The following is an 11,687-nucleotide window of genomic DNA, read 5'->3' on the forward strand; positions in this document are numbered from 1 at the left end:
TGTAGTAAAACCAGCAGAGCAGTGATGTGTGAACTGGATTTGGTGAAAGTACAGTGGCAGTAAAGTTATTAACTGTTTTGTCCAATAACAGTGAATTTATTGAACTTAAAAAAAACACAAAAAAAAAAAACACAAAATGATCCAAAAGCAATTATTTTCAAAATAAACGTTGTAGTATAACCAGCAGGAGAGCAGTGATATGTTAACCGAATTTGGTGAAAGTACAGTGTGTTACAGTGAAGTTAACTTTTTCATAATAAAAAAAAATCATAAAAAAAGGTGCAAAAGCAATTATTCTCAAAATAAGTGTTGTAGTAAAACCAGCAGGAGAGCAGTGATGTGTGAACTGAATATGGTGACACTACAGTGTGTTACTGTGAAGTTATTGAGTATTAGTAACATTTTTCACGTTTCCCTTTGGACTTGTCTCTCAGACGACGGCGCATTGAGATGAACGTATTTTGTACAGAGAAGAGGAAAGCTTGTTGATTGCCCCAGATTTTGCAAAACACAGCACCACATATGACAATTAAATGCAAAGAAATAAGAATTAATTTATGTTTACAGACCTTTAAAGTTTACAATCTATAATCAATAAAACATGAAAAAAAAAAAAGTTATTTGTTGTGAAAATACAGCAGCGGTCTAATAAACAAAAATCCAAGACATAAATCAAACTATTTTAACTGTTTTAATGAAATAATGACTTAATCTTTCAACAAGGTGACATTTAATGCATTCTTCTCTTCAGTGTCTCAACTGACAGACTTGCCATAAACAAACGCACATTTTAGTGTGACCAGACGTCCCCATTTTCAGTTAGCAGCTCCAGAGTAGGGATGCAACGATTATAGATTTTGTTGGTACGATTATAGTCTGAGGAATAATCATGGTTTCACGATTATTATGCATTTATTCATTTCACAACATAAAATCACATAAACACTCTTTAGATATTAAAGTGTTATTTATTGTTGCCTTTTGAAACAGAAATAACAGTAACCAATAATACAGCACAAAATAATAATACTAAAGAAAAAAAAAAAAGTCCATCTCTCCTATTGGAATTAAAAAAGGTGACCTCTGCTCTGTAAACATCCATGTCAGTATTTCCCTTTTGAAAATAACAAATGTATTTGGTGTTTTCATTTCATTCTTTCTACATTTCTTTTGGACCTGAGGTACAGAACTTGGAAAGATGGTGAAAAATAAATTGACTTATGAATAATACTATAACAGGGATGATAAATCACAATATTAATGAAGTATTATTAATATATGACTAATATTAACTTTATTTATCCCACAGAGGACACTGTTACTAATGAGGGGAATAAACCAAACTGTTATTGTAATCAACTGTCATCAATACTTATTCATTTTAATAATCTTTATTCATCTGATTTTACATAAGGCCTGAGAAAATCATGTCTATTATTTTGGTTTGTGAGATCGAGATCGAGCTGCCCACAAACATTTAGGAGGACAGAAACGTGTTGTCAACGCTGCCCAGCGACTTTCATTAATAAAATAGCTTAGATACTGGATCGCTACATTATATTAATCAGCAAAGAGGGGGTAAAATGACTGTTTAAATAACTAAACTCAAATCTTCATTGTTTGTAGTGACGCAGATGCAGGTAGGCTAAAGCCTCGTTTATACTCGCGCCTGGCTCCGCTTCGCGAGCCTCTGCTGACTGCTAAGGTTATTCGTGCTGCTGTCAGAAACAATATTCTACAACACAAAGTGCAATATAGATTAAAACTTACTTTTAGGGCAATTGAGGCTGAATTGTAAACTGAGATTTGTATGTGTATGTGATCTTTTTCATTTCAGCTGTTTCATGAATCACTTTTTACAATCAAGACATTCACTTTAAAATACAACCCTAGTAAATGGTCACTGAGAAAAGTGTGCACTAGCCCTGGTCTCCCTACATATGTAGTTGGCCCTCTTGCAGTATGTTATTTCAAATGCTGTCTATTTGTTGTTGTGTCAGGAATGAGTGAGGGTGCGTCTCAATCAGCTCCCTTGTTCAGAACAATGTCTTTAAAGAGAATAAAAAAATAATATAAAAATGAGAAAGGTCCTGCCTGTTGTTTGTTAATTCTAGCGATGACGTTCTACTATGTTGTCCGTTGACGCTGTACGTAATCATGTCACTGGAATTCGAGTGATCACTGTCCCAACGTGCAGTGAGTCAGGGAACTTACCAGTGACCGAATTCATGTACATGACCTACTGATTCACGACCTCGGGAGCAATGGAGCTGATTGAGACGCACCCTGAGTCTTTTAATGATATTGCTGTACATGCATGTATACTCTGGAGCTGCTACAAAAAAAAAGAAAAGAAAAAAAGCTTGCTGTTGTTAGTTTGTCCTCCTAGGTGTGATTGAGGTTGAACTTGCTCTCATAGTTCTTAAGCGCCGGAGGACCTCATGGTCACAGCAATCGGAGAAGATTGCAATACTGTCTGAAGTGGACCACTGGAGATCTACTGACTGAGATGTTTAGGAAATAACTTGTTCTTCAACTGTTTTCCTCCCTGCAAGCAAACAACATATACATACATTAGGTTTATTATAACTTTGTTACCTGAATGACTAGATTTAAGAAAGTTATTACTTCTTACGGTGTGTTGTTTATGGGTTCTGTTATATTTGAAAAATTTTTTTCAAAGAACTCATAACAGAGCAAAATTATTTTGAAAGAATTAAACATGTTAAGTATAATATACATACAGTTCTATAGTAATATATGATTGCCTTAAATTCAGTTGTTAAAATGTAGCATCACACATGACATTATTTAAATGTAAAGAATTAAATGACTTACCTTAAGTTTACAACCTATAAAACACACAAAAAAAATGAAATTATTTGTGGTGAATTTAGTACAACAGTGCCATAAACACAATCAGTTGTGAATACCAAAAATCTCTGCTAGAAAGAACATTTAAATTATGTTACTATTTTATGTATATTATACAAACATTTCTTTACCCTGTTAACAAACTTTGAGAATAACAATCTAATACAGGATTCTGTGATGTTAAAATCTTTTTAAATCAATTGCATCTAGCTGATCTCTATACAAGCAAGATCACATCAATATTAGCAGTTGACTGTGTATGAAATAAAAAAAAGAAACATTTAATAATGATTTAACTCATTATAATCTTCCATTTTAATAATCACCAACAAAACCGCCAGCATTTGGTTAGGTATTTGCTAGAGGTTTCAGAGAAAACCAACAACATAAATCAAACAATTCAATAATGAATAAAAATTAAATTCACTCACTGCACATTGTCCACAGGTATAGAATTATGGGGAACAATGATATTAAAGACACTGGAAATATGAGACCATATCTTCCCCGTCTTTTTGGTGTGCATATGACATCTTTAACAGAGTCGCCAATTTCTGTCTGTATTTGATTCCTAGCTGTGCAACTGAGAGAAAAAAAAAATATATATATATTGTTAATAACAGATAACAATGCAAATGCTACAGGGAGTACAAATAACATTTCACCTACTCTGTCCATTTGGTGCAGATTAGACCCGATGGAGAAAAAAATCCATGAGGACAGTTCACACATATTGTATCCAAAGTCTTTGTTCCTGTAAGCAGACATAAGTAGTGTTTTCAGAAATTAACCTTAATGGTGGGTGAACTATCCCTTTAATCACTGAATCATGATTTTAAAAATATATCTATATATTTTATATATTCAGAAACAATTCCTGGTATTCAGAAACAGTAAACAAAAGTATTCAGAAACAATACCTGGTCTTTTTGTTTCTTGTCCTGGTTTACAAACACTATGTTTCTGAGCATGATGGCACTGTGAATTGGAGTAATCAATGCAGTAATAGCCATCAAGCACATCACAGATAGTGTCTTTTATTGTAGTGCATGTACTCTGGATGTAAAGGCCTTGACCTAAAGGAGTACACACAATCATTTCATATAGGCAATGCAAAAAATAAATAAATACATAAGACAAAAATATGTTTATTAGATACATTTAAAACAAGCATACTTTCACCACAGTCTCTGCATGTGAAGCATTCATGAAGGCTGTTTGGTTCACTAATGAATGTTCCTGGACTGCAGGGTTTGCATGTAGTACTCAAATCCCCACTACAGTCACTGCGTACTACTGATCCTACAAACAACATACAAAGCAAAAGTTAGTCAGTTCTTAACCTTGGGGGCGGGAAGACAGCAGACCAGCCATGCAACCAAGGTAAGTATAACAGAGAAGCAGCAAGTTCCGAGTGAGTTTCTCTGAGATGCTGTGGTCGGTGGTAAATGTAAATTATTGTTTAAGTCACAGCATTCCGCAGCCGTATTTACAGTAGACGTAACATGCAGGGCATGGGTGGACGCAGAAAGTGACCATCCGTGAAGATACTGGAATAATACTGAGAGGTTAAGATTAGGCAATCAGGTAGCGGCTTTAAACGAGGCGGGTAATAATTTGGCAGAGACTCGAAATTCGGCACAACACCGGCACATCAGTCAGAAGAAAAACCTGTAAGCAAGGCAAGACTTCAGCTACGAATCCATGGTGATTAGCTTTTTTTTTAAATTAATTTATTTTCAATTATTATAATAATCATATTAATGTTAAATTATAATAAAACTAAAAAAAAAAAAAAAGTGTACATTTAAAAAAAATAATAATATATATTAAAAAAAAATAATAATATAATTTAATATAATATAATTTAATATAATTTAAAAAATCTAAATGTTCAGACAGTTGCTTCCAGTGTAGACAGCTTTATTACTAATGAAACTCTATTTAAAATGCATCCCAACATATGGAGGACCAAGAGTGCCACTTAAAAATAAAATGAAGAATCAATTTATTGATTTAATAATTCAAACATAAAAATGTATATAAATAATTTTTAAATGGACAAATTAATTGACGTATTTGAAGATGTTTATTTAATTAATTTTTAAATGTAGTTTAATAAAACAATAACAATTTTTAAATGTGTAAATAAAAAGAAATTTAAAACTGTTTATTTAATTCATGTTTTAAAACATGGATTAATAAAATAATAAAAAGTACATTAATTAATCATTTTAAATCGCTTTTTAAAAAAGCATTTGGCAAACGCTTTTCTCTCTCTATTTGCCAATTGCTTTTCTTTGTCCTTTTGCCAAATGCTTTTCTTTATCCATTTGTCAATCGAGTTAAAAAATACCATTGGACAGTACACACGTGGGAGCAACCAATCACCTTTCGCCTCAATTTGAAGAGCCAACCCCTCTTTTGCTTGTATATGTATATGCACTCTCATTGGACAGTTAGAAAAGCTATACGCCATTATATCGGTAGTTTGGAGACAGGTTCGAGGGATGCAAAATGTCAGGGGAATCTGAAGGTGTTTGGCGAGGGATTGTTGATGATTTGTTAGCTTTAGCTGATTTCTGATTTTAAATTTTTCTTTTTATTTACACATTTAAAAATGATTTTTTTAATTGACTGTTTTATTAAACTACATTTAAAAACACGAATTAAATAAACATCTTTAAATACGTCAATTAATTTGTCCATTTAAAAGTGATTTATTTATATACATTTTTATGTTTGAATTATTAAATCAATAAATTGATTCTTCATTTTATTTTTAAGTGGCACTCTTGGTCCTCCATACCAACATGCCCCTCACAATGGGTGAAAAAGGAAGAGCAACACAATCGCACTGATCTGGGTCTTACCGGAAAGGAGAAGAGCAAATATTAGATTGTAAAAATCTCAATGTTAGTATCACTTGTTATTTAAAATGTGCTTAATGATTAGTGATCCTACCAATCCTGCACATTGGGCAGCACTCTCCAGCAGTTGATTTATATTCACTAGGCCCACAAGCTTTTCCAAATGCGACAACTGTTAGGAAACAGAAGAATTCAAGTAATGTTAACTTACTACGGCATTCAAAACGGTCATCCCTTACGGAAATTAAGCATGACTTTATTATAGGAAAAAATTTAGTTACCATTGTTTTGCGTATTGATTACCATTTTGTACACAGTTGGACTCCATGGTTAAACTACAGTATGGTAAGTTACGCTAGTGTAGCAAACCCATGGTTAATTTGTGATTACCACGGTTTTCGGTCGTATTTGTAGTAAAACAATGGTTACAATTATAGTAAGGGATGATTTTATGAACAGCTGAATAAGGCTTAAGATTTAAAGATTTTAAGCTTCGCTTAACAATTCGCCATTAAGTCGGTCGTTATTTCAATGGTGTTGTTGCGTTTTTAACTTTTCAAAGCACAACACAATCGCATCGAACTGGTTTTTGTCTTACCGGAAAGGAGAAAACCGCATGTCAAAAATATCGTTCTCATGTCATACAGCTGGTAAAACCCCCACCATCGTTGTCCTTGTTTTTCAAGCCGCCATGTTGGGTGTTTTTTAATGGTGGGAGAAACGAACCCGAAGCTTCGAATCAATTGAACCAATTGTACGTAAAATGATTCACTGTTTCGAAGCGCTCGAAACACCACACGCTGGTGACGCCTGCTGGTCAAAAGTGTGTAAATGCAACAAAAACTCAGGCTAAAACATTTATAAAAAACAGATTTTAAAACCCCATTGCAAGTGTTTTTTTTGTTTGTTTTTTTAAGTATAATACATTAAATGCCATAAAAATGATCAAATATAATTAAATATGAAGTGTCTGTATAATATGTGGCTTTTAAAATATTTTCTATTCATTTGCAAGGCTTGTTTTGTTTTATGGAGAGCTTGTATATATAGGCCAGAAAGATATATTAACTACTTCTCATCCAATTTATTTACACAAATGTCTTGTTAAAAATGTCTACAAATTGATGAAACTGATCCGAGATCAGGTAAAAACCATAGACGCTGGTTCAATGTTTCGCCGCTGGTAGGCGATCACAATGAACTCGCATGATTCACACCTAAAGACTGTTTCGAAACAAATGATTCGTAAAAGTTTCGAAGCTTCACGAAGCAGTGCTCCGAAAGCGGCCATCACTAGTGTTTTTAACCTTCAAATTCAGTAGCTGCGCCCAAGCTCACAAGAGCAATGTTCATAGTTTCGTTCATTTTTATCCTTGAAACCACTGATAGAGACACTGAATAAGGAACAACGTGATTTAACCCGTACGGAAGTGCAAGTAAACAACGCGAATAACAATACAACACAGTATGATATTGCGTTAAAAAAAAGGCTGTGGCGTTGACATGTTCTCTTGATTTGAGTCGATGTTGGAATCAGTCCATCATGGTCACTGTTTAGAGAACGGCTTACTTTACAGAAAGAGGCATGGCTGGCTGGTGACTGCTTTTTTTGAATTGCTCATAAACATGATGTTATCATTGTGATTTTATTGTTTATATTTAAAACAATATTAATAAAAGCAACATACACATTTGACATTCATAGAGTCCTTGAACTGTGATTCTGTGGAAAGAAAAGCATAAATTAATCCTAAATGTGCTTAGTCATGTTTTTCCTTATCATGTGATCTGTATGAATCCTGTAGGCTATGAATCAATGCAAAATTGGCCTGTGTGTAATATGATTTTTCTCCACAACGGTCTTGATTTCACTGCACTACTTGTGTTATGCAAGTGACCACATGGAAAGCAATGAGACGGTACAGTGATAGGTGCTGTGATGATTCACATAAGGCATTGATCTGATGAACCCATGAAACAAAGATATGGTTTTATTTCAGTGAGTTTTATCATCTAGGTTTGGTTATAATGACAGTCATGTATGTATAATGGAATAAATAGAGAGTGATATTATATATTATATAGGCAGAGGCCTACTATCTGTAATTGGCCTGATAGCAAGCCCTCTTAAAAACACAAAAAACAAACACTACAAATCAATAAAAGAACACAAATACGCTCCATGTTTTATGATAAAAGATTTGTAGATTATATTTAACAGACTGCACATTAATGAAAATATTTGTAATTTGTAAAAGGTGTTATTATGCATGTTTGGGTAGGCTAATGCTCAAGTAAATTAAGTCAAAGGTTTTTTGCACCCAAAAGTCATCATTTATTTTGTTTTATTTAAAGGAATGTCAGTGCTGAAATATAAATGGATGTCATTTGGTAACTGAGGGTCACAGATTCAGAAATGTCAGGACCTTTACTAGCAAGCACTTGTTTAAAGGAAGAACTACACACCTGGTTTCCTATGAGCACTATTATATAAAGGTCCTATTGATCAGCTGTTGGCTCTTACCTGTTAATACTGGTTTATCAATGTCGATCCAGCGGTGTCTGCCATTTCTGTAAAAAATAAATAAAACAAAGCTTTATGTAACTTCAATTTAAAAACAACATCAATATTTTAATAAGGTGGTTCCTATTATAATCCTATTTTAAATGTTTGACTGCATTAATAAAGAACAGGTCAAATATTAACTTACTAATTACAAATCTTCCTCCGTGGCTTTTTGTGGTGTGTAACAGACAAGAGTCACCACACTCAGACGTCTTCAGGAAAAGGGCTACCAAGCCACTTCTGAAACAGAAACAACGTCAAAAGCATCTTACCTGGAGAAAAGGAGAAAAATAACTGGACTGTTGCTCAGTGGTCCAAAGTCCTCTTTTCAGATAAAAGTAAATTTTGCATTTCATTTGGAAATCAAGGTCTGGAGTCTGGAGGAAGACTGAAGAGGCACAGAATCCAAGCAGCTTGAAGTCCAGCGTGAAGTTTCCAAAGTCGGTGATGATTTGGGGTGCCGTGACGTTTGCTGGTGTTGGTCCATTGTGTTTTATCAAGTCCAAAGTCAATGCAACCTTCTGCCAGGAGATGTTGGAGCACTTTATGCTTCCATCTGCTGACAAGCTTTATGGAGATGCTGATTTCCTTTTCCAGCAGGACTTTAGCACCTGCCCACAGTGCCAAAACCACTTCGCTTGCTGACCATAATAATACTTGGCCAGCCAACAGGCCTCACCTGAACCCCATATGAAATCTATGGGATATTTTCAAGAGAAAGATGAGAAACAGTCGATCCAACAATACAGACGAGCTGAAGGCTCAATAGTGCCTCAGCAGTGCCACAGGCTGAACGCTTCCATGCCACTCCTCACTGATGCTGTCATTTGTGCTAAAGGAGCCCCGACCAAGTATTGAGTGCATAAATGAACATACTTTAACCCTAGATCGTCCCTCGAGTAGGGTTTACGTTTAAGGTCCTTGGGGTCAGATAGACCCCAAACTTTTACAGAGCGATTGCATAAGGAAATATACTTATTTTTTATATGACAAACTATATATAATTATTTTTTATTTACTTCTCAACTATACATTTATGCTGTGTTTTTGTGGATATTTGATAGTTTTTTACCTATTTACTGCACAACTACGCCATAAATTGGCTTATGAAAAATTATTTTTTTATGAAAAAATCACTTAAATTATGACCTAAATTAAAAATAAATGGTTTCTAGATATTGGCCCATGTGTTAGGGATAGAATACTGCCATCTGCAGGTTAGAATAAAAACTTTAGGAATTAAAGTTAAAGAAAGAAAGTGCAATGACCACATTTATCCAGCAGAGGTCCATAGGGACTCATTCATTTTCAGTTCAGTTTCAAGTCAATTTTTCTTCATGTTTCAGCTTCTCCTTGCAACTTTATGATATATATTTTGTGAAAATATATTTTAAAATTCTAAAATATATTAAAAATCCATATTTTTGTCAAAGGTTAGAATTTGTTGTTGTTGTCTGGTGTCTTTTGAATGGTCTGGTTTTGCAAATTATGTTACATAAATTTGCAGAAATGTCTCTCTCTGTCTCTCTCTCTCTCTGTGTGTGTGTGTGTGTGTGTTAAGTCTACCCCTCCACATTGTTATGCATTTATGTTCTGTGCATTTTATTTGCCAAAATCTAAAAAATGCCCTGGACACCTATGTCACACCTGTGTGTAACTGTGTGTGTGTGTGTGTGAGTGAGTGAACATGCTTGTTCCATGTTGCATTTGTGCTCTAGTACCAGTCCTTCATTTATGAGTGGAAATTTTCAGATTTATGCCAAATTTGTTGATTTTATATGCCAATTTCTATAAAAATGCACTCTATTGCAGTCAAACACACGTGTGTGTTTGTGTGTGTGTGTGTGTGTGTGTGCGCATGAGATAGAATGTTCGTTCCAATTTGCATTTGTGCTCTAGATCCTTTATAAAAATGTAAAACTTTTCAGATTTATACTGGGTTTACTACTTTTTTTTTGACAAATGAAACCAAAAAAATCAAATTTTCAATGTGGGGTCAATCTGACCCCAAGGACCTTAAATGGTAAAAGTTTTTTTTTACACACCTTTAGAACAAGATGAAGGGAACATTTTTAAAAAATAAAGGAAAATTCCATTGGGGTCAGATAGACCCCAAGGAGTGATTAAGTTAAAGAACGTGACCTTTTCTGTTTTGCAAATCCTTTTTTTGATTGATCTTAGGAAATATTCTAATATTTTGAGATACTGGATTTTTGACTTTCATGAGCTGTAAGCTCTAATAATCAAAATTAAAACAACAACAACAACAACAAAAAACCTTTTGAAATGTTTTACTTTACTGTAATGAATCTAGAATATATGAAAGTTTCACTTTTTGAAATAAGTTACAAAAAATTATATTGATATTGATATAAATGACACTTTTTCATGATATTCTATTTTTGTTTTTAGATGCACCTGTAGTTTATCTCAGTTAATTCATATTGAGCATGAGCACAAGTTTAGGCCTATCTCATATTGAGCATGAGCACAAGCGCTGAAACACTGCTCAAAGTTCAGAGTAGCAGAAATAATTAACCCTAAAGTGAACAAGCAATGGGGGGTTTATTTAAAAGCTGAGGCAAACAGACTTCTTCAGTCCTTAATAACAACAATTAATTTGAAATAACCCAATAAATGTACATCATCTTACCTTAATTAAGACAAGTTTAAGAAGTTTTACAAAGATTTTTAAGATTCTTTTGAAGAATTTAAATTATTACATTTCATTTTAAGAACAATATCAAGAGAAAAGATAGGAATAGGCAATTTTGGATTTAAGAATACTAAATACTCTTAATATGTATTTCTTAGGAAAGAAAATAAAAATATAATAAATGTATTGTTAAGAATGTTTGATCTGTAAGCTACACTGGAAATTGGAATTGTGATTTGAAAACATAACTTCATTTTGTTTGCTTAATAAATATTGAAAAAGTCTTTGAGCTGTCACTAATGCAGTTGTCAGGCAAAAGCAAACATTACACAATGTATATTGTACCTGAAATATGGAACAGCATTCTCCATTTATCTCATATTCAGCACAAGTTTGAAACAGTTTAAAGTTCAAAGTAGCAGCAATGAATAATGCGATCCCTAAATTGATCAGGTTCATATGAAGTGCATAAACTCTGTTCTGGTTTCTTCAACACATTTAGTCCTGGATTGTTAGTTTCCAGCTAGTGATGTTGTCAAGCTCTGTATGTTCAAACTTGAGAGCAGGGAGTCCAAAAAGAAGTTACAAAAGCAGTCCACAGCAGTGGCAATGCCAGAAGTTGAAAAGTGAGTGTACCTTGGTGATATAGGGTGGACTGGACATCAGTGCCCACTTTCAAACTAAAGTACATAATTTTCCAATACATGAGATAAAAATAAGG

At 33.7% G+C, this 11,687-nt stretch overlaps 1 protein-coding gene across 1 annotated transcript; it reads right to left on the reverse strand.

Annotated features, from left to right (window-relative positions):
- Positions 1-672: 672 nt before the first annotated feature.
- Positions 673-6,543, reverse strand: LOC131546147 (tumor necrosis factor receptor superfamily member 14-like). The gene is made up of 8 exons (XM_058785505.1): positions 6,343-6,543; positions 5,839-5,916; positions 4,051-4,176; positions 3,795-3,950; positions 3,544-3,628; positions 3,306-3,457; positions 2,839-2,852; positions 673-2,548 (listed from the first exon to the last, which is right to left on the reverse strand). Exons 1-8 carry the CDS (start codon positions 6,380-6,382, stop codon positions 2,498-2,500), a joined length of 702 nt encoding a protein of 233 aa, XP_058641488.1. The 5' UTR covers positions 6,383-6,543; the 3' UTR covers positions 673-2,497.
- Between the last annotated feature and the right edge of the window lie 5,144 nt (positions 6,544-11,687).

The sequence above is a fragment of the Onychostoma macrolepis genome, chromosome 08, assembly GCF_012432095.1.
Source record: "Onychostoma macrolepis isolate SWU-2019 chromosome 08, ASM1243209v1, whole genome shotgun sequence".
Lineage (NCBI taxonomy): Eukaryota > Metazoa > Chordata > Actinopteri > Cypriniformes > Cyprinidae > Onychostoma > Onychostoma macrolepis.

Coding starts and splice junctions, on each gene's coding strand:
- LOC131546147 (XM_058785505.1), bottom strand. CDS start 6,382: ATGAGAACGATATTTTTGACATGCGGTTTTCTCCTTTCCG. Junction 3,951..4,050: donor ATGCAGAGACTGTGGTGAAA/GTATGCTTGTTT, acceptor GTACTCCTTTAG/GTCAAGGCCTTTACATCCAG. Junction 3,629..3,794: donor ACAAGAAACAAAAAGACCAG/GTATTGTTTCTG, acceptor GTCTGCTTACAG/GAACAAAGACTTTGGATACA.